The sequence below is a fragment of the Marmota monax genome, unplaced genomic scaffold (genome assembly GCF_021218885.2).
Source record: "Marmota monax isolate L192 unplaced genomic scaffold, Marmota_monax_Labrador192_F-V1.1 WCK01_AAM20220418_F8-fsc00059, whole genome shotgun sequence".
Taxonomy (NCBI): Eukaryota; Metazoa; Chordata; class Mammalia; order Rodentia; family Sciuridae; genus Marmota; species Marmota monax.
Genome location: NW_026693595.1, coordinates 10,986,193 through 11,009,717, shown reverse-complemented (window position 1 = coordinate 11,009,717; position 23,525 = coordinate 10,986,193). Strand labels below are relative to the sequence as shown.

Here is a 23,525-nt window from a genome sequence, read left to right as displayed (position 1 = left end):
ACACTACTTTTTTTCAAGTTCAACAATTTAATAGGAACTGACATTTATTGGGCGCTTACAATGTGGTGCACACAGGGCTTGATGCTTCTTAGTTCATTTAATCCTTACAGCAGCATCATTTCACCTATATGAATGGAAAGGCTGAGGTTAAAGAATTTGTTCAGGGTCTTTTGAGCCAGGTGTCAGTCCTAGAAAGTCTGGTTACTCAATCACTTAAAAGCCTGAAGTTGAAATACAAGGCAATTAGATTTTCCTGTCATAAGCTTTTTATTTATTTTTAATGAGATCCCTCCCCCCCACCACACACACATACATAGAGTGATTAGTCAGCCTCAGGAGATGTAAATTATATTTTATTGTCATCTAGCTTTTTCCTTTTATCTCATATACACATACACACATATTATTTTTTCCCCCATGATTTTTAGGAGTAAACCGCAGATTGCTGAGATAATCAGAAGTTTTAAAGGCCATGTGAGAAAGATGCTGCGTCACGCAGAAGCATCTGCCATTGTGGAGTATGCATACAATGACAAAGCCATTTTGGAGCAGCGGAACATGCTGACCGAGGAACTCTATGGAAATACATTTCAGCTTTATAAGGTGATGTTTCCATAAGGCCTTTTCTTGTGTGTTTATTTGTTCTGTGTGTTGTCCTGAACTTCTAGTGCCTTGTTTTCAGAAGGCATTTTTACTTTGGATGCTCCTTTAATATACTGTCTCTTTTCTTGTAGATGATTTTGTCTCTAATATAGTGGACAAGTGATCACACTTAAATTTTTGTCTTCCAGGTGTTATCTTTAAATCTCCTTCAAATGAAACTACTTTTGTTGCTCTATTCCTAATGCTCTGTGTGTAATGCTTAATTAAGTACTTTCATTTCTGAATCAGACTGAGGTCAAAGATTCTTAATAGTTAGCAAAGCTTTAGAACCACTCTCTATCCAGCTCTGGCTGAAGGGCATTGGACTCCCTGTTATTGCCTTCTCCCACCTTTCTTCATGATGTTGCATTACCCTTCTCCAGATGGTCTAGAGAAGGAGGGGAGTAGAGATAGTCCACTTTGGATAGAGTGCAGGGACTGAATCTAAGACTAGGACAGCTAGAAGGTCTGTTGTAAACCATGGGACATTAATGTATGTTTATCTGAGGGATATGGATTGATTACTGGTTTCCCTGCATTAGGCAATTATGTTCCTGAGTTGAACTTATTGTTGTTTTACTTTCGTAATACCTCACTTTAGGACTATGCAGCTGCTAAAAAACACAGGACAGCAAGATTTGTGATCTACTTGATCTTGTGATTAGACACATTAGGTCTTAGCAAGTGTCTGTTGGCTGGTTGGCATGATTGATGGTTTAACGTGGCTCTTTGTATCTGTGGGTTCTGCATCCGAGTAATGAACCAGTCACAGAATGAAAATATTTTTTAAACGATGAATCTATACTAGATATACATAGATATTTTCCTTGTCATTATTCCCTAAACAGTTGTAACAACCATTCATACAGCATTTACATTTTACATTGTATTAGGAATTATAAATAATCTGAAGATGATTTAAAGTATATAGGGATCCTCAAGGGTATTTATGTATTTTTATTTATATATATATATATATATATATATATGTATATATGTATATAAAATGTTACTACATATACATACGTGTGGGAGGGTTATAAACAAATACTATGCCATTTCATGAGATTTGAGCATCCTCAGTGTTTTGTGTCCACAGGGGTTTCTGGACCAATTCCTTATGGATACCAAAGATGACTAGACATTGGTAGTTGTACAGTCTCTGAATCAGATCAAGAATTATTCCATGAGTGTGTATACAGGAAAGCTTGAGTTATGCACATATGGAACACCTTACATTTACTTTAAATTTATTGAAAATAGCTATAATTGTTTTTTTTTTTTTTTGTTTGAAATGAAGAAACTTATTAATTTCAGAGGGGTTTGACTTTTCTTTTGTTACAGTCAGCAGATCACCCAACTCTGGACAAAGTATTGGAGGTACAGCCAGAAAAATTAGAGCTTATTATGGATGAAATGAAACAGATTCTAACTCCAATGGCCCAAAAGTAAGAAAGATGTCTTGTATTTTCTTAATACATTTGAAAAAGATATTTGAAGGAGGAAAGTTTTATATAACCCTTGCCCCAAAAAAGGTGGGTATTTCCCCTTTACTGTTATTAATCTGTCCTAAATTCAAGTTTAAAACTTTTGTTTGGAGCCTGTCTTAGTATGAAAGGGCATCATTTTTTCGGATATTACATCCTGTAAAAGGATAACATAATAATGGTTTATAAATTTTGTTTAAGCAACAAAACATTTATTCTCAAAAAACTGTTTTATGGAATATTATATGTTATATTGAATAGTTTCACAAACGTAATGTTATTTAAATTGGATTTTAAGACTTAGAATCCTACGACATGACCTTCTTAGAATTGGTAACATAGCACAATGGTTGGGAGTGTAACTTGACTGCATGAGTGACTCCTGCTGTCCCCTCCCCCACAAATACTAACTGTAACCTTAGACAGTTTAACCTCTCTGTGCGTATCCATATGGTCAAATTGGGATACTAATAGTATATATGTCATAAAATTTTATGAAGATTAAATGGGATAATATTTCCAAAGAACTCAAAACAGTTCTTTGCCCATAAAAGCAGAATAGTTTGTTATCTGTTTGGGTAAAGTATGTGAACTTACGTTTTTGGTGCCTGAACATCAACCTCCACTTTTACCTGAGTTCACCAAATGTCACACTATGGGGCATTGATAAAATATGGTTGTTGCTATTTCTCTCACTATTTGGTTCATTCAGGTTTCAGTTCTGCTAATATTTTGTGAAACTAATTTATTTTGAAGAGTGCTTTCAGAAAGAAAACAGCTTTAAAAAAAAAAAATAAAGGTCTAAATGTGGATTTCCAATCATGTTTCCAGAACTGAGGGAAATAGAGTTGTTATTTACAAAGGTAGAACAAATTTTGAACGATGATATAATCTTTGTTGATAAAACACTAGAAATTTGTACTTAGGTCAATATTATAATTTTTTTTTTTAAATCTTAGTACTGTTGAAACATACAATCAATTTCATATTTAGTAAAACCATCTTATTTAGATTATTTTAGTTTCAAGATTGCCTGTCTCTATTTGGCTTTTTGCCAGATCTGATGTTTTTTTTGTTTTTGTTTTTGTTTTCTGTTTTCAGAGAAGCTGTGATTAAGCACTCATTGGTTCATAAAGTATTCTTGGATTTTTTTACCTACGCACCCCCAAAACTCAGATCAGTAAGTTCTTGGGTTTTGTTTTTAAACCAAAGTGTAGAAAAAAAGTCATGTAGATATTTTAACACATTGCTTTGATATACACACTCCTTTGGAAATTTTAGAGTTGCTTTCTTATTTAGAATAGATGATTCACTAAACTTCCCTTGAATAAGCCTGCTAATTTGTTTTACTTTTTGTCTAGAAAAATGATAGAACTGACCCTAGTTTTATTAATACGATTGAATTTTTATATTTTAATTATAAACCAGAGGATATCCTCTAATAAAGTAACTTGGGAGGAATATTTTGCATTTAGGTAGTTTTTAAACTCAACTGTGCCGGTACCAAAAAAAAAAAAAAAAAAACTTGCTGACATTAAAAGGTTAGTTTTAATGTAAAACTAAATGGCCCATGAAAACCTGGACCTTAAATGATAGAAGGAGAAAGAACAGAGAGTGAAGGTAAATTGCACTGCCCTTCAAGTTAGTGAAAGGAATACAAATGAGAGTTCATTTAGTTTCCTGAATTTTGCTTGCCTCATCATTCAGTGAGCTCATTATCCATTTTGTCCTCATTTTTAGTCACACGGGATAACTAAAATAATGAATCTGGCTTCTTTTAACAAATATGCCAGATTACATATTCATAGGAATTTTGACCCTGTCAATTAGCACGCAAAATAATTTCTCAACAGTAGGTACTCTCCTAAGCTCATTGTGAAGTGACCATAGCAGCATCTTCTCTTTGGGGGATTTCTGTTTCCCACAGAACACAGTATCTCACACTTGTGTGTTTTCTGAGATAGGACTGAATGTTCTGTCTGGCAAAATGATCATTTGAATATATTCAGTGCTGGAAAGCATTTATCTTTTTAGTGTTGAGTGTGTTTTAGGAACAAAAAAAATTGGAACGGGATATAAAGAAATGAATAAAGGATCTTTTCTGGCACCGGGGGCAGTTTTCAAATGAGAGACTTAAAAATATATCATTGGGGATATTGGAAGCATAACTGGAATATATATATGACTTTCCAACTGGATAGGTATGATGGATGAAATCTGTGTTCTAGAGGTTTATCCTGGGAAAGGATTGTAAGATAGTACAGAGTGAAATTGCTTGTTCCTTACTGATGAAATTAGGCAACTACCTTTCCATTTCCTGGCTCGAGGCTTTGTATTTTGTTTAAAGTTGGAATAGGCTAAAATGAGGCCCTGCAGCTGTTAGCTGCCAGATCTCATTTACAACTTGTGCATAGACTTTGAAGATATGAATAAGAAGCTGTATACATTGAAAATGAATGCTAAAGATTAAATTAAGCTAAGCTACCTCATAAAAAAACTAAATGATTTTTCTACAAAAGTGTCGTTTATAGGTGAAGACCTAGCCTAAATTTTTATAATATAGAGATTAATTTTTCTTTGGGAAATGCTATTTGTTTATGATAAAGAATCAATATGATTTCTGGAAATAATCTAGTGATAAACTAAAAAAAAGGAAATGTCTTTGTTAGAATGAGTTTCGATTCTATTTATTACATACATGTCTCTTAGGGAAGAGCATTTTATTTATTTTCATTGTTCTGTTTGAAACTCCCTTATCGCTGCCACCTTCTAGACATTTTTTTCTTGGAAAATCATTTACAATATATTATGTTACCCATATTACCTGTAACATTTTTTTTTAAATAGACATTGGTAAAAGTCAGATATGTTGTTTAATAAAAATTGCTTGCCAGCAGTGTTTGCTGCTTTGATAGAAAAGGATGTTTCTAGAATGAGGTTGTATTTTTGTCCGATTGTCTACAGAATTAAAAATTAAATTGTTTGCTACCTGTGCTCTCTTCCTTTTATTTTCTGTGCCTGACTGTTCTGTAGACAGATAAAACAGCAAAAAGAAGGAAAAATAAACCAATGCCCTGACAGCATTTGTTCCCTAGGAACTGATTGAAGCCATCCGCGAAGCAGTGGTATACTTGGCACACACACATGATGGTGCCCGAGTCGCCATGCACTGTCTGTGGCACGGCACACCCAAGGTAAGTGTTGTCAGTCAGGGCCATGTCTTACCTGCAGGCTGGACTTGCTTATTCATTGATTGTCAATCCCCTCTAGTCTTTCCCCAGTTATGCATAAGCATTTTATTATCAAGTTGTGTCTCAAGGCTTCACAGGTATTTATCATCTTTAGGCCTAGTATTTCTTCTCTGCTTTAGTAGAAACCTTGAGCTTTGTTGAAGATAAGAAAGAGTCTGTCAAGCAAGTAAACACAAGAGGTTTTGGTATCTGTTAGACTCTATTTCTCATTTAATGATCATATGTGATGGAGATAAGATAGTGAACAGTCACACTTGTGAGTGTTAAAACACTTTTACTGTGAGTGTTAAGTACTTTGAGAAAAAAGATAAAGATCCATATTACAGAATTTTAATGGAAATGACTTATTTATGCCTTCAAAAGAAATTGTATTATTCTATCTTTTCATTGAGATCTCTCAGGTCTTACTGTAAAAACTGGTCCATTAGGGTTGTGTTGCTTGCAACTTACATGTTTTGGGTTCCCTCTTTATGTCTAAATGGACTGTCAACTATAAGTCTAAGATTTACTCTGAAAGGAATTATGTATGTTGCAATTTTTCATTCTGTTTGCATAATTATTATTTTCACTAAAGAAAAGTATTCCACTCAAATGAAATCTTAATATATAAAAAATTTTAACTATGAAATAGGTTTAATCTATTACTAAAGGTTCATTGAGGCAATGTTTCCTTTTTAAGGACAGGAAAGTGATTGTGAAAACAATGAAGACTTATGTTGAAAAGGTGGCTAATGTAAGTACAATAAAAGTACATGTTTCTTTTAATTATTTTTAGTAGTAAAATGAATTTATGTCTTAAAGAAAAATTGAAAAATCAAAAAAATTTATCAAGAAAATTATTTTATTATAGTCTTTTTGTATGCATATTTTCAAATGATTATTTGTAAAAATTAGAATTCGAACCACATGTCTCTTTTCTCTCTCTCCTCTTTTTTTGTTTGTTTTGTTGTTGAAGTACAGGAGATTGAATAGAACCTTGAACATGCTTAGGCAGGGGCTCTTCACTGAACTGCAGTCCCAGGTCCCTAAACCCCCAGCCCTCTTTTAAATTTAACATTGTATTGTGTCAGTTCCCCATTTTTACTAGATATTTTTTTAAGACTTGATGTTTACTAGGTCTCATTAATGAATTTGCTGAATCATGTTAATAAAATGTGAAAATTATTGCCTTGATTAAGGTATCTATGTTTATATCTATCTCAAGGTAAATAATGTCAGTTGCCATTCAGAAATTTAGTATCAGTGTTTGTTACCACCCCCAAAATTAAAATCATCTCCTTTTTTTCTTAGAATAAATTTGCAGTGTAGCCATGGTGGTTTTGCTCCTTAGAATCCCCTGGAGATGTAGTGACAACCTTCTAATGAAATTAGTGGACACAAAATAATTGCCTCAAAACTAGTGTTTGCATATATTTAGATATTTTCTGCATTGTTATTATAGAATGACACTATAACTGGAATTATGTGATAGTAAATATAATTTTAATTTTTGAGTTATATATTTAATGACTTAATTCATCAGTAAAATTCTAATTAAGTGGTGAATCAAAAATATTTCATGACCAACTACTTTTTTCAATGAAAAATCCAGTGGGAACTATAATGTGTGCTGACTTCATAATATAGCAAATCCTAATTCAAACATAAAGGTAATGCTTGGTGATTGTGTACTTACCTATTGTCTTCTATAGGGTTGGAGATTAGAAAAGTTAAGTTTGAAACCATTCAGAAGGCATTCTATATGGTATTCGATCTCTTGAGCTATTTCTGCAATATGAGAGTATTTTCTGATTCCTCAGTCATTATTAAGTAATTTAATCTTCACATATGACATTTTAATTTGCATACTTGAATTAGAATTGAGTAAAAATAGAATGAATAGAAAGTTCTAAACTGTATTAGTAGTAGTAAGAGATTTTTAAGTAATCAAGTTAATTAGAATGTTTTAATTTTATAGTTTGGTTATTTTAGGTAATGCAACAATTAAGTTTTTTGAGAACCTAATCCTACTATGACATTGGGATATAATAGAAATTAATAATCCAATGTCTTTTAATCTCTTAGAATAACCTCTGAAATGATGATATGAGCTAATAATATAACTCATGGATTTGAACCATCCATTATTTATAAATGTAATTTAATTTCTAAATATTGAGGATTTCTTGGTATTCTTTATTATTTTAATCCTTTAAATACATTGAGACTTATTTAATTGTGTCTTAAAAAGAATTTATTTTGAAGTTGTTTGTGGTATTCTATAACTGTTAGATCAAGGTGGGTGATAGTGTTGTTCAGAATAATCAGTGTTTTTACTGGTTGCTATTTTGTTTTTTAGTTTTCTTAGCTACTGAGCAAAACATGTTAAAACCTCCAAATATGATTATGGAATTGCTTATTGCTCACTTATACTGTTAATATATATAACATCTATGCATATTAATCATATAATTTGAACAGAAATCATCATTGATCAATGTAATTCTGCCTTCAAAAGATAGTATGTCTGCCTTTTAAATTCAATGCTCTACAGACTTCTTCTGTATTTACCCAGAAATATTGGACTCTTGGTCAAGCTTATGGGTGTATGACTTCAGAAAGCTGAAACTAATGATTTTGTACCATGTCTTGTTGTCTCCTTCACTTAATTTGTCTTAGGGACCATCTTATTTCAGTATATGTGTATCTGTAGTTGTTACCGTTGTTTTCCAAAGTTGAGCCACTTTGCATTCTCACCAACATAAAAGTGTGCCTGCTTTACCTCAACTTGTCTGTTATCAGAGGTTTTCAACATTGTCTATAGGATAAGTGGACAATGGTGCTTCCTTGTTTTAATTATTGACCCTAATTATTCCATTAAGGCATTATATTTTTTAAGCCATTCTGTGAAAGGACTTTCATTTTTTGCTGTTTTAGTTGATTGTTGATCATTAGATCGTAAATATGTTAGATCTTTGGTGTTTTTCTCCAGTTTGTTTTTACATCTGTGTATTTAGCAAATTCCTCATTGTTTCTAATTAAAACAATGTCATGTTCCTCAGATCTTGCTATGAATCTGTGCTGGCTATTATAAAAAATTGATTCTCCCTAATTAAAACAGACACATACAACATTGATATCATCATCTGTGATACTAACAAGAATATGCAACAGACTTTTAAAACAGTGTTTTGTTTTGGTTTTATACATAAAGTAGGAGTTCTTTAAATGTTTGGAGGGCTATCAACATTGCAGAAATAATTGTATTATCTCAAGAGGAGATTGTTGTGAAAGCCACAATTGTGAATTTACATGGGTCTTGCTTCCATACTTCTTTTAAAGCAAAAAGTTTTGTCTTATTCTCATATCATTAAGTAAGTGTACCTTTATAGTTTGTTTTGTAGTTTACTTATATTCTAATTGTTGAGGATTATTTTAAGAAAATTTGTGATCTAAATACAATTGGAGAATACATGATTAAAAAGATTATAATCCTTTATCCCAGAGATGATTATTACATTAGAGTATTTTGCCTTCTAGAATTTTCTGTCATGTATTATGAATTGTGTGTGTGTGTGCAATTACATGTAAGCTTATGTATTTTTGTGTGTGGTTTTAATATTCTCTGTGTGATAACTCCCCCCCCCCCCCAACACACACATAGTGTTAATCTTATCACTTGGACTTTCTTTTAAGTTTGATATTCAGATAGCTATTCATTAACAGGATACCTATTTAGACAGGTATTATATCCTGGTTAGTCTGGAGCTCTTTAGCAATGAAGGATATGGTTTTCCGTTTCTTTTTTCTTTTTCTTTTTAATCAATCATTTCTTAAGAATGTAATTAACTAGGTCCTGATAAGAAAGAAAGTGCATTTGAATGGCTTTTATTCATGTTGTGTTAGGTAAATTGTCCCTGTTGGTAGCCTTTATATAATGACTCCATAGATGGAGTAAGAGGAAAAATCTTTGCACTTTTTTAAGTTTTACTACCTTTCAATTTTTACAGGGACAATACTCTCATTTGGTTTTACTGGCTGCATTTGATTGTATTGATGATACTAAGCTTGTGAAGCAGATAATCATCTCGGTAAGTAATTCTGATGGTCTTAGATTTAAGTTGCATTGATATACCAGTTGTGGGTATATAACTTTGATTTCACACGTGTAGTGTTAAACAGAGTTTTCACCTGTACTTCTGCCGGTATTTTTTTAGTTGTCTCAACTAAGTCTTATTTTGGAAATTTGCTCTTTTCCTATGTGAATCATAATCTTGTAACTTGATATTAATACTGTTTAAAATATTTAAAAGACTGTGGTTAAGACTTGACTTTTGTTTTGGATTAGGGTAACAGGTTTTTTTTGTTGTTGTTGTATTTTAAGACTATATTAGAGATTAAAAAATGAAAAATCAACAAAGCAGTGCTTAGATTTGATCAGAAATTAGTTTTGGAGGTAATTTGTCAATTTAACACTCTCTTCCTATGGATGGACTGTCTCTCTACAATTATCCAGTTTACTAATACATCTGTTCTGGATTGATAGAGAAGAAAAATTCATAAAGCTCACTTAGTCTTGGTGCTTGTTAAAACTTTCATGGAAGCTTTTGTATAATTAGATTAAAAGTTAGGACTAAAATTAAAATATTAACTTCATTTTTACATTTCAGCAATTCCTCTAATCTGGCTTAATGACCATAAAGTGATTATGCTCAAGTACAGTTTATTAGCTCTAAACTTTAACATGCACATAAGAAAAACCAAACTGTTCTTTTCCAAAAGTAAAAGTTGAATTCTAAACTGTTTTTATTCCTCTATTCTTTTTCTGACTTCTGCTTCTATGATCCTCTTATATCTTCTTTTCCTTTATTTTTGGAATGCAGTTGATATTGAGTATATGGTATGATTGAGATGGGGATAAGAAATTACAACATTGGTAGCACTGACCAGACTTGGAAATGTTTTAAAAATAAAATAGTCTGTATAGACACAGGTTATTCATCTGAAAATTATACATACTTTTGTGTTTGGTACACATAAATGGGGATCTTGGAAAAATCCTGGGGACACATGGTACTCTTGGCAGAAGAGAAGAAGCACATGGATTATCTAGAGAGTTTACCTGTTGTCAGGTGGTGGTGCTGTGTCCTCTCTTAGTAGCCCATTTGCACCAGTAGAACTGGGTACAATAGAAAAAGTGTATCAGCCACTGGAAAGGAAAGAGATTTTTTTTTTTTTCTTAAATGCCAGCTCTAAGTCCCGGTGTGAATTTCTCATGCCCTTGCTGTCATTTTCCAACTTTGTCTTGACTATTTTAAGATGGTGATGACTTTCTTTGAGATAGGATTGTGGGAAGAAACAAATTGGCAAGACTTTCATGTCACAGACTGAGTATTTTGACATGTTCCTTGTGGCTTTATTACCCTTTTGACTCCAATCAATAATGATTGTTTTTCATTCCTGTGACAGAAATGTGAGGCCATAGAATTGGCTAATGAATAAAGTTGTTTCACAAAAATGGAAACAGGCTGGGCTATTGAAAGTTTGCTTTTGTTTAATATTTTTACCACAACTAAAATTTGCATATCTGTTCCAAATGGATTTCAGGAGAAACCAGACTTCCTTCAGAATTTCCCAGAATCACCTCTTTAATTTTTTTTTCCAAAGATTAATCTCAAAGTTGCTATTAAAACAGTTTCAATTCCTTGTGCTTATCAGTCCAATTCCCACAACTATTTAATCCACATTCTTGATGACTGTCCCTCTCAGGGCAGCTTTCCCTGCATGGCTCGACTGCTGACTCTTGCTTCTAACTGACAAAAGCTCAACAGGCTCTGTGTATCATTAAACTGTGTAGCTGGTGATAAAACTGGAATGCTAATTGCTCTTGCATTTCCCCACCCCACCAATCATCACAAAACTTGTTGCAGAAGGCAGTGCTTTTTAAAAATAACCAAGAAAGCCAAGTGTTGTTAGGCACTCTATTCAAAGTACTCAGACTTCAGAAATGTCAGGTTGAAATCACGGCCTGGTCAGATAGCCTTCCACTTTTCAAAATGGATACAAACTGACTCTTACCTGCTTTGCCTTCTGAAACATACATATTTATTAAAACTTGATCCACTTACCCTGAAGTCATTGGTATGACACACCTGGTGTTACAACAATATTCTGTGAAAAGGAAATAAGTACACTAGCCAGTTGCTGTTTAATGGCTGTAACTTAACTATTGTGAGTTTCATCAAGCTTTTTTTGTAAATGGCCAGATAGCGATTATTTTAGGCTTTATGGGTCTTATATGGTGTCTGTCTCATTTTCTTGTTTGATTTGGTTTTCCTTTTTAACAATCCTTTAAGGTGCAAAATCTAGTCTTTGCAGGATATACAGAAATAGGCTGCAAGGTGGATTTGAACAAGACCTGAATTTGCCCACCTTTGTCCTTGGTCATTTATTTTTCAATGCCAGGTAGTATTCTATCAATCATGGATATATGGGTAATTTTCTTTTTCTGGTGATAGATGTTTAGTTTTTTCTTTTTAATAAACTATTTTTAAATTCTTATTTATTTTTGCTAGTGCAGATAATTCCATTAATAATCATGTCTATTTTCTTGCATACGTTAAAAGTCTGTGAAGGCATTTACTTACCAGAATTGCTGAGTTGACAAATTTACTACAGATAGAGTGTTTTAGTATTTTCCACCCAGCCACTAAAAAAAATCACTATATATTGTATTGTACAGTGTTGTTAAAAATAGCCAACAAAGCTTAGTGTTGCTAAGCATTCTAGTTAGAGTGTCTGGATTTACTGAAATGTCACATCAAAATCATAGTCTGATAATCAATCCTTGTTTTCTGTTAAGATTAGATATCAGTCTTTGATCTCACAGCCAGATCTGGTCTGCCCATCCTGTCAACTACTATTTTCTTTGGTTTTTCTACCTATTCACTTAGTAGTTAATTGTGATCTGACACAGGGCTCACAACAGGAAAAATGTCCATTGACTAAACTGGTAAATGAATAAGGCAGACCAAGTATGAGAAAGAAGGTAGAGGACTGAGCGATGAGGAGATCACCTGCCCTGTCCAAAGTGATGGCAACCACTCACCTAAGCCTCTGATAATGAGAGCTCTAAGGTGATAGACCTTCCCAATTTTGTTTTTGTTTTCTTTGTAATTAAGATAAAATACACATAACACAAATGTGCCATCTAAGCATTTTAAGGATACAGTCAAGTAGTATAGAATATACTCGCATGGTCGTACAACCAGTCTCCGTGACTTTTTTGTGTTTCAGAACTGACTGAAACCCTATGCCCAATCACACAGGACCTGCTGTTTTTTTGGTTGTTTTTTGTCGTCGTTGTTTTGAGGGTAGCCAAACCATGAACTTTGATATAAAAACACGATTTTTTTGGTAACAAAACACTTAGACTGCCTGGTAATACAACCTTCTCAACACTTCAGCTGGTATTCATTATTTAAGTTTATTTTGAATTCTATTAACTTTTTTTTTGCTTCTGCTAGATTTTAGCTTCTTATGGATAATGTAGCTTGCATTTCTATTTGTCTCCACACAGAAACATATACCAGCTTCTCAGTAATTTATGTCTTTTTGCATTTCTGTCCTTAACAGAAAATATGTGTATGCTCTAACTCTCCTTCCTGTGTGCATCTTTGATTTTGACCTTTACCCTTTCTCTTTAAAAGAGAATAGGCAAAACAAGAGTGCCAAGAAGTCTGGCAGGGGCCTAAGACTTGGAGTTCAGACTGGCCAAAGGTGTCTTTGGGTAGAAATAGTTTTGGAATACGAGAAACTAGAACTTCAAGAAACAGGAGGGAGGTCTTTTGTTCTTTCCCGTGCTCTTTATTTTTTGAAGCATAAGAAAAATAAGTTACAAAAAATGGTCCTTGTTGTATTTTCTCTTAAGTTAACTCTTATAAAGCATAAGCTAAGCCAAAGTGAAAATCAAACTGTCATAGTTGTCATTTCTCTTTGAGAGTGAAAACCTTTGACTCCACTAGCTTTATTTAATCTCCATAGTTGGGGATGCTGTATATTCAGTGGTGTGTTTTAAATATGAAAATAATTCTTTTATAGCAGCTTGAATGGTGGGTTTTCTGTTTTGCTCATGGTAATAGCCCATGGGTCAGGGAGGTGGATCATTTCCTTTACAGATAAGGGAATTAATGGGCAGGGAGGTCAAAGGATTTGCCAGAGGCTTCCAACTTGACTTGAAGACTCCGGAGATCAAATTAAGCACACAATCAGCTATGCTGTAGCCATCTCTTACCTGTTTATCTGTGTTAAGGGTATTCTCCAGGCAATGATCTAGAAATCTCTGATTTGCAACACTCACATACTGTTTTCTTTGTATTTTTCAAATATGTATAATTTCAGAGGTAGGAAAAAGTATCATGAAGGCAAAATGGAGAATTAAATACTACATATTTAAGTAAATGTTTTGAGTTTCACAAAATTTTGTTATAAATATTACATATTTTCAAGATTTTAATTAAACATGAGTTTAAATTCTAAATTTCTTAATTACGAACCAACAGGCAATAAAGATCAGTGAATTCAGAGTCTAGTCCTTGAATATATTTTTGCGTGGATTTTATACGTTTCTTGAAGTCTAGCTTCTGTGTTCCAAAACTATTTCTGCCCAAGCCACATATATTAGGTCAGTCCAATAGTAACCATTATAGTTGTTTATTGTATATCCCCATGCTTTGTTTTGACACTTATGTCACCCAAGTTTTAAAGGTATTAACTCTAGAAGTTTCTGTTATTTTTAAAGGACAGCAAAGGGTTGTTGTTTTTGTTAAGACTGTGGAAATTGACCCAACCATTGTATCATTCTTAACCCCTATCTTGAAATGAATTAACAGATTAAAGAGCAGATTTTTAAAAGACGAGTCTCCTTGTCCGAGTTGATGGAAGTTTAAAACAGATACCTGAGGATATACTAGAGGTCCCCCCTACCCGCCCACATGGGGCATCGAATGCCATCATCAAAAACGCATATAAAAAAGCTCCCTATTCTACAATAAGTTTGGAAATTTTTTTGGTTCATCTTCCCTTGCATTATGGAAATTTTAAGTTCATTTTCTCAGGGTGATTGAAATTATATATCCATTTTGAGGTGGTTAGATTTATTGAATCTATTCTGAAAACTTGTATGTTTTATGTAGGAATCATTATGATGTGACTTAAACTTCTTGAGAAGTAGTTAGGAGAGCTAAGTGAGGATTGGAGTCATGTTAAACAGGCACTGTGGTGTGAATGTCATTTAACGTGATAGATGTACAGCTTTCAACAGTGTCTGGCTCCTAGTGGCACTTAACAAGTGTTAGCTACTATTACTAATTATCAGAAACATACTTTTATGCAAAAATATGAGGGAAGTTTGGGATTTTTTAAAAAAGGAACGCAGTACATGGAAATCTGGAGTTTCATCATCAACCATGGAATCTTGACTTTTTCTGTATTGTGGCCTCATGGTTCATAACTCACTTGATTTAGTTTCCTTCTTGCACTAAAATTAGTAATTTTATCATAATAAACAGACATACTGGAAAAGAGCAGACCTGAATATGATTTTATAAATAAGTCCTCTTCAAAAAAGATTATACGATTTCTTTGAAGGAGACTAGATTTAGAGTCAGGGTACTAGGACTGATTAGGGCCCTAGTAATGATTCTACATGGCCTCTGGCAAGTCATATTTCTCCCTTCTGAGTGCCTCATCTGTAAACATGGCCAATGGAACTGAATTCTTCCTTTGGCCTCAGCCACTTCTAAGAATCTTTGGTACTGAGAAACGTGCATTTGCATATAAAGTTTATTACAAGAATGTTAAGGGTGGGGGAAAGCAGATGTTCTCTCTTTGTGTTTTCTCTATCAAGAATAAAGGAATTTTTAAACAGTGACTTTCTGTCTTTGAAAACATCAGCAGATTTGCGTAGGCCCTCAGTTGAGATGGGGCAACATTGCTTTTGTCACTTCGATTGCAGCCACTAGAAAAGGAAGTTCCTGTGCCTGTGTATATTGACTGAAAATACTGTACAGGGTAATTTGTAACTACTCAGTGGAGTCTTTCTGGATTTACTTTCCCTTCCCACTCTGTTCTTGTTTTTCACTATAATAATTAAATAGCCTTCATTCACCGTGAATGAGCAACCTAACTTTAAAGGCTTTTATCCTTTTTTTTTTCTGTTTTACAGTTTTTGTATCTCCCTCATATAGTCTCAGCAGAGAAGTTCTGAGAAGGATGTTCTTCATTGAGGCTATGGTTAAGTGTAGCTACAAATTAACCATCTACTCAGTGACTCAAACAAGAACTGTCCCTAGGAATAGGCCTAAGAAATACTGGTCATAATGAATGAAGATAACTACTTTAAATATGTTTTTAAGTCCTTGGTCTTGGTCAGTTAATATAAATGGATTGTTTAGTGATACTACTCACAGTAGAGAATTGACTCTGTGCTCCAAATGTGAATCTCTTTGTGTTTTAATGTGACAGTTCAGAACTCACTCCACATTTTCCATTAAATACATGGGAAAATAGTCATATGTCTATTCTTCATTACCATTCAAATCTCAACCTTAATTTATAGATATACATAAAGGTTTTTTTTAATTTATAATTTTATAGGAAATTATCAGTTCCTTGCAAAACATAGTAAATGACAAATATGGAAGGAAGGTCCTTTTGTATTTACTGAGTCCAAGAGATCCTGCACATACAGTACCAGAAATCATTGAAGTTCTGCAAAAAGGAGATGGTAATGCACACAGGTAAAAATTAGTAGAATGCTTTGAGTCCTTCTTTCCTTTCTTTGACTGTTCATGAAATCAGAGTAGTCTATGCTTCCAGAAATATATAGTCACACATCCATACCCTATCTCTTACTCTATCTCTTAAAAAAAACCCAAAAGGTGAATTTTGTTTTAATCCTGTAATTTTAACAGATTCTTAAAGTTCTTAACTTGACAAGGAAATAAAAGTGTCATGCCAAAAGAACACCTCTGAGCCCTGGCACATAGTGGGTATTCGGGTGCATGGTTTGTTTCTTGTTTTCTTTATTTTCAGAACTACTGTTACTCTGGTTTTGAGTACCCAAGGAAAGGAGTAGAGTCCATACAGTAGTCTTAAGCATGTGTTAGCTTATGGAATAATCCATTGTTGTCTGGGAGTTTGGGCTTTTGTTTGAGTGTTTTGTTGTTGTTGTATTGCATAAACTAAGCTTCCAGCCTCAAATCACCTGTTGTGTATATGCTCAGTAGAATTGTCAACAGTTACAATAGATTGTGACACAGACTATGATAATTGCCTAAGGATTTTGTGATAATAAGATTACTATTTCCTTTGCTAATTTTCTTACCATAATACTTCATTCAACATATTCCTATAGTAAGAAAGACACAGAGATCCGCCGTCGCGAGCTCTTAGAATCCATTTCTCCAGCTTTGTTAAGCTACCTGCAAGGACACACCCAAGAGGTGGTGCTAGATAAGTCTGCATGTGTGTTGGTGTCCGATATTCTGGGATCTGCCACTGGAGATGTTCAGCCTGCCATGAATGCCATCGCCAGCTTGGCGGCAACAGAACTACATCCTGGTGGCAAGGACGGAGAGGTAATGTGCTATTGTAAGAGAGGCATGAAAGTTGCGGGGGCTGTAAAAACTCAAGTCAGTTCATCACTACAAAGAGTTTTAACAACAATTAATCCTCCTCACACTGACAGTACATTTGAAAATTGGGAATTCAAAACGACATGCCTTTACAGTACTTGTATTTCTTAGAAATGTATAATGATTCATGTTAGCTGCAGAATAAAAACAAAATCTTAGTATTCTAAGTGAAAACTGTGAAGGACAACTACAGGTTTTAGGGAATTTTGTAAGAGCCACCTACTCCAAGAAGGTTTTCTGAAGGTAGGGAAAGCTAAGCTGAAACCTGAAGCTCATCAAGAATTTGTAGAAAGAAGATTCCAGGCTGAGGGAGCACAAGTGCAGCAGTTTGAAAACAGGAAGGTGGGGTAGGTAATGGAAATTGTCAAGCAGAGGAAGAAGAAGGCAGAGGCCGGGACATACTGGGCCTATGTGTTGGGCTGGTTTATAAGCTCCCAAAGCTGCTAACATATTTATGGTAAACCTACTGTTTTGTGAGGCAGTGGCCTCTGCTGTCGCCTAGAGTTACAAATCCTTGATCTCAATCCTCACGGTGGCCTTCCATTATTATCCCTAGTATTACAGTTTTAAGATTAAAAAAAAAATAGATTACTTAAGTTTTTTGCTTTGAATAAATGCTTTAAAAGGTATTCAAAGATGAAATGACAGGGTCTTTGTCCTTAGAGCCTGGTGTCCATTGGTGAGACATATAAGCAAGGTGTTAAAGTAGTAAAAGTCAATTCTCATATTGAATTATGTTCAGGATGTGATGGGAACTAAATGTAACATCTGAATTTTAGTCTGTGTCCAAGGACTTTTAACTAGTACTACGGGTAGTTGCTCTAGAAAGGAGTGTTTTGGCTTAAATGATAAGTTGCCTCTTGGTAGCAGTTAGATAGTTAATTACCGTAATAAAAGTAGTGCCTCACAATGCCAGATTCCACCTTCCTGACTCACTCTAACATCTTTGCAGCTATTCTTGCATTGCATTTGCTAGCATTCACAATCTTAGCCCAAGTCCACACATCAGGGTCCCAAGCAGGAAGGAAAGAGCAAGAGCAATGAGTCTTCCTCTTGGGTCTGGCAAGTTCCTAGTCTTTCTTGACATTTTATTGGCTAGAACTAGATCACATTCATTTGTGGGCCAATCTCTGGCAGAAACAGTTTGGATGAACAGAACTGCTTCAGACCAGTCAGGAGGTATCCCCTGAAAGTAAAAAGGGAGCTTTAAAGAAGGTGGGTGGCTGGGTGAGGTGTTAGCAGGAAAGAAAGCTGACAAGGGAGGTGCTGTTGAGTGAACAGTTGAGATCCTTTTCCATAGCAGCAGTTATATTGTATTCAGCTTTAATTCCCTCTAATCATCTAGACCAAAGCCTGGCATTTGGAAATGTTTTGTACCAATATGTATTTGGTTCTGAATGAAAACGATGCCATGTATTTAGTGTATGTCATACTTCTGATGCATAGAATTGGGAAGGAGAAGTGCAGCCCTGGCCTCTGCCCTCCTGAAGCAGTTCATATTACCAAGTGGGAATGAGCAGTGTGTAGCGGAAGTTTCTCTGTAAGGAGATTGTGCCATTGTTTCCCATACTTCATACGCAGAGCCCCCAGATGGAAATGATTGGTGTGGCCCTTTAAAAGGAGTCATGTTGAGCTAAAACAGTTTTTCTTGACCTGCTCAGATGATTGTAGTCACATGTATTTAAACACCATTCATCATTCAAAATTAGGTTTCAGTGTTTCTGCTGTGGTATTCTGTTTCAGAGGTTTATTCTCACCTCAGAACTACGAATTGCCACTGGAAAGGTGATGAAGATGAATTTAGATGAGTGTAGTAGTGGGTGGTGTGGTTTGGACTTGAATTCAGGAAGCCAAATGTGTCCTGCTCTGCAGGGGCTGCATTCTTGCATAACTAAGTTCATTTCAGCCTATCTCTGGTGCCTCTAGCTATAAGAATATCCTAGATAAAGACTTCTTAAGCCTTGTGGAACTTGAAACTTGACTTTATCCTTACCTACATGTGGTTGTATAGGTTGAATCTTGGGCCAAGGTGTGGGTGAAAACAGATGTTTGAATTAGCCTCTTCTTGATCCCCTGTAGCTTCATGTTGCAGAACATCCTGCAGGACATCTAGTTCTGAAATGGTTAATAGAACAAGATAAAAAGATGAAAGAAAATGGAAAAGAAGGTAAGCCATGCAACTTGTCCTTTTCTTGCATCTTATGTGGAATTTCTATAATTCCTCACATCCCTGAACTTTACACTGGCCCAGTAAGTTCATATGAAGTTTGTCAAGTGTTTAGAAATGATGTCTGTGAATAAAAACTTGTGTCCGAGAATCCTGTAGTTTTTTTTTTTTTTTTTCCTCATTCCCACCCTCCCTCATGCTTTCTCTCTTCCCTCCTCTACTACTTTAGATTTTTAACCAGACTTGGTCATTGCCCTGAATGCCATTCTGTTCCTGGCAGATAGTATAGCATTACCCCCAATGAAAAGGCCTAGTTTTTAATCTCTAGTTTTGAGAAAAGAATAAGCTGAAGAATATTATCCTCATCAAAGAATTTTGGACAGCTGCCTGTTTATTTGGCATTGAATGTGTGTGACCAAAGGGCAAGCCAGTCCTTGGCACTTTTTAAATAAGCTTTAGAGCTGCTTTGTAGAAACTCATCTATAAAGAGAATAGCATCTTGTATTTGAAATGTTGTATACTATTCCCCTCTTAGTCCTGTCTTTAACCTGACCTTTTTTACTGTATTCACATTCCATGTGGTATTTAAGCCACTTTTTCCCTACCAGATGAATAGTTTTGGCTATGAACTGTCTGAAAAAGGTGGTGTCGTGAATTAAGACGAAAATTACATTTCTCTAGCTATGAGGCGACTAGTATAGCAGTAGAGCTGCCACTTCTCACTCCCCCTATAAGAATAGGAATTTGAAGCTATCTTTCACTGCTTTTTTTTTTTCCAATATGAAAATTTATAATCTTAAAAAAAGTGAAGTTCACTAAGTTTCAGTATATCTTTATAGGATGTTTTGCAAAAACACTGGTAGAACATGTTGGTATGAAGAACCTGAAGTCCTGGGCTAGTATAAATCGAGGTGCCATTATTCTTTCCAGGTAGGTATATCGTGTTTCTTCTGTGCTCAGGACCCAGTCATACAAAGGTACACTTCCTTCCCCTTTACCTCACAGCTCTAATACTTGTTCCTAGTAATCTGGCATTAGTCTTTACTAATTAGTCCATAGTCTAGACAAGTAGATCAAATATTAGAAAGCAAATGTTGCTTTTTCAGTTGTCCTTAGGATTTCTTTTACTGCCATCTTTTGGATATCAGAGATCATAAAATGATGACACTCACAAGGCATCATATGATGGTTTTGACCAAAACATAATTTATTTATTTATATGTATATATATAAACTTTGTAAGTAATTTGTGTCCCTTAGGAAGCAGTGACAAACCTGTTGTTTTTTAAGTCATGCCTAACTTTACATGTAATTTTCTTTGTTTTTAGTGATTCTAAATGGATTAGGAAAGCATTTGTTTCTAAAATCTGCATGCTAATTTTTTTCTAATTTAAAATGAGAGAAAAATGATGATGCATGAATCTTGTGTATTATTCCCTGGATTTTGCTTAGTTTATAATTTACAGGTCATTGTTTTTCCAGGCTTTTTGTGCCCATATGAAACCCTCTGTTTAAAGCATTTGTTTTATAAGATTTGTGTGTTACTTTGAGGCAGTCACTGTTGATTTTTCCCCTGCTGTGCTGCCATGGTTTTGGAAAACAGATACTAATCCTAGATTGAATCTCCTACCATAATTCATTTGTACTCGCTTTGCAGTTTAACAATATTTTTTATAGATGTTAGGTTAAATGTTTCTTCAGTATATAATTTGATCTTGTGCACATATACTCTCAACACACACATTCATAAAAACCTCCCTTTTTTTTTTCTGGTTGATTAGTACGCCTAAGTACATGAGTGTTTCATGTAGATCATTTTGTTCATTTCTCATTAATGTTAGTTAATTTTCTAGTTGATGTTGAACGGTCAAAATTCACTACCTGAAACACGAACTTTTTGTTATTAATTTCTTTACCAGACATTTGGAAAGTTAACACCTACTGACACGTTCTTTTATTACTCTCAATTAAATAAAAATTTCATTGATACTATGAAATTAATTTATAAAGGTACTTATTAGAGCTCCTCTTGAGTAGATTTCAAATATAAGAATACTACAGGTTTATCATGGGGTACTATTTGGAACTAGTACAGGAAGACATGAAAGACTTGAGGTTCTAAACTGAAGTCGAACTATATGTAACTTAATTAATACAATTATTATTTTTGAATATTGCAGTATTTTATTTATTTGATAAAATCTCCTGCTTATTTATATTTTACTTAAAACTTGTGATTTGGAAATCTTGATGTGTTTCGTTGTTGTAGTTGTTTATTGATGTTTGTCTTTTTGGTGCTGTACCTTTTTATAGCAAATGAAAAAGACTTATTTTGAGTGGAAAGAGAGAATCAGCCTTGTATATTAGCAGAACAATAACTCAGAGAAGCTGAGCTTCCCATCATGTAAGAGCTTTGGCTCTAGATAGGCTGCCTGGCCTCCAGACCCAGATTATAGGTAGCCTTGGGGAAAATATTGAACTTTTTTGGTTTTTCTTAATTGAAAATGAGATTACTAATAATTCTAAAGCTGTTATGAAAACCATGCATATAAAATGCCTGTCATTATGTTTACTGTGTTAAATGTTATCTTGTATTAGTGGTGTACATTATGTAACTATTTAGCCAATATGTATAAAATTAAAACACCAAATGAGTCACAAATCCATTAAAAGGGTACTTCACTTTTCATCATTTTCAATTTTTCAGATGGCAAGTAGATTGCTTGTCTCCCACCAGCAGTGGAATGCTGCTTAATGCTATTAACTGGCCCTCCTCTTTGCTGACATGATGAAAGTTATTGGGTTCTGGGACTTTTGAAAATACCAAGTAATTTCTTTCTAGACTATGTTTCAGAGGCTAGCATTTACATGTGGTCCTGAAGAAGCAGGGGAAGAACAGAAAACTTGGGCATGTGTTCTGTGGTGAGGTGCCTATAACTTGGCCCCAGTAAAAAGAATGGGCCTACTGCTACTAGTCTCCAAGCTCTATTCACTTTGGTGGCAGAGCACTTAAACAAGGTTTCAGATTATTTTATTGAGTGGATAACATTTATTGTTTGCTAAGTGCCAAGGTAATTTGAGACTCAAAATAGAACCCTGTAGAGTGTGTACTGAGCATGTGCAAGACCCTGGGTTCTATTTCCACACCATAAAGAAACAACCAACTGAAAAGGATGGGTTCTTTTGTTAATCCCATTCCACAGATCAGGAAACTGAATCCTAGAGAATTTAAATATCATGCTTTTGGTTGTGTAGTTATAACATTTCACCCTCAGGCATTGAAACTCTTTCTCCTTAACTGCATGTTCTAGAGCTCAGTGAGAAGGCTCACTGTCTCTTACCTTTCATGACCCCACTTAGGCTTCCTGTATACCCATTCAATTGGGTTAATTAATCTACTCATCTTTTCTTGGCCATAAAATTAAAAAAAGGAAAGAAAACACAGGGACTCTGCTCTTGAGCTTATAATATAGATAGGAAAGAAAAGATAGAAGGCGTGAGAATAATTTAAGGCAGGATATAATTAAATCCTGTGATAATCAGAGTCATTTAAGTCTTTGACTCTACCTGCAAGATTATAAAACATTCTTATATGGTTTTAGAATATATAGACTACTGGCCCTATTCATCTGGTGAACAAAAAAAAATTTAGAGTGTATATAGTTAGAAGATTCAACTCAACATTAGTGAAATATTTTATACTGTGGGTACTGGTAGTATTGCAAATTATCTAGGGGTGAAATGTAACTATTGTTAATTTTTTCTTCTGTCTTCAGTCTTCTGCAGAGTTCTGACCAAGAAGTTGCAAACAAAGTCAAAGCCGGGCTGAAAAGCCTGATTCCCACGTTGGAAAAAAACAAAAGTAAAAGCAAAGGAATAGAAACTCTACTTGAGAAACTGACTACGTAGGTGGAAAGAGTTAAAAAAAAAAAACAACAATGGAATCATTTTTTCCCCATTCTCTGTTCTCTTCTCAGCACAGAAAAGAATGGCAAGGGTCCACCTTTTTGTAATTTGGGAGCTCTGTACATTTGTTTGTTCTTTGTATAAGAATATGTTTATATAAAATTATTTCTAAAAATGGTCTTTATTTTTTAAATTGCAGTTCTCTCATTTTGAGTAGTAAGCAGATCACAATGTGTGGCAGTACTTAGAAAGTTTAGAAATCCTATGTGGTTATATGGTGGGACCAAATATGTATAAAGTGTGGTTGAATGAGTTGGTTCAGGGGAGAAGACACCTTCAATGAGCATGTACTTAGGCTTCCTGGAGCAGTTGAGACTTGAGAGGACCATTGGTGCCA

General features: G+C 34.4%; 1 protein-coding gene across 1 annotated transcript in view; it reads left to right on the top strand.

Annotated features, from left to right (window-relative positions):
- The window catches only part of Pum3 (pumilio RNA binding family member 3), a 43,931-nt gene extending 20,610 nt beyond the window's left edge, over positions 1 to 23,321 (top strand). The window contains exons 8-18 of the mRNA XM_046459457.2: positions 429 to 603; positions 1,987 to 2,090; positions 3,231 to 3,309; positions 5,225 to 5,323; positions 6,060 to 6,113; positions 9,370 to 9,450; positions 16,016 to 16,158; positions 16,776 to 16,998; positions 19,135 to 19,222; positions 20,062 to 20,152; positions 22,999 to 23,321. Coding sequence (XP_046315413.1) covers positions 429 to 603; positions 1,987 to 2,090; positions 3,231 to 3,309; positions 5,225 to 5,323; positions 6,060 to 6,113; positions 9,370 to 9,450; positions 16,016 to 16,158; positions 16,776 to 16,998; positions 19,135 to 19,222; positions 20,062 to 20,152; positions 22,999 to 23,131 — 1,270 coding nt within the window. The 3' untranslated portion in view covers positions 23,132 to 23,321. The remainder of the gene's footprint in view (positions 1 to 428; positions 604 to 1,986; positions 2,091 to 3,230; positions 3,310 to 5,224; positions 5,324 to 6,059; positions 6,114 to 9,369; positions 9,451 to 16,015; positions 16,159 to 16,775; positions 16,999 to 19,134; positions 19,223 to 20,061; positions 20,153 to 22,998) is intronic.
- The last annotated feature ends 204 nt before the right edge of the window (positions 23,322 to 23,525 follow it).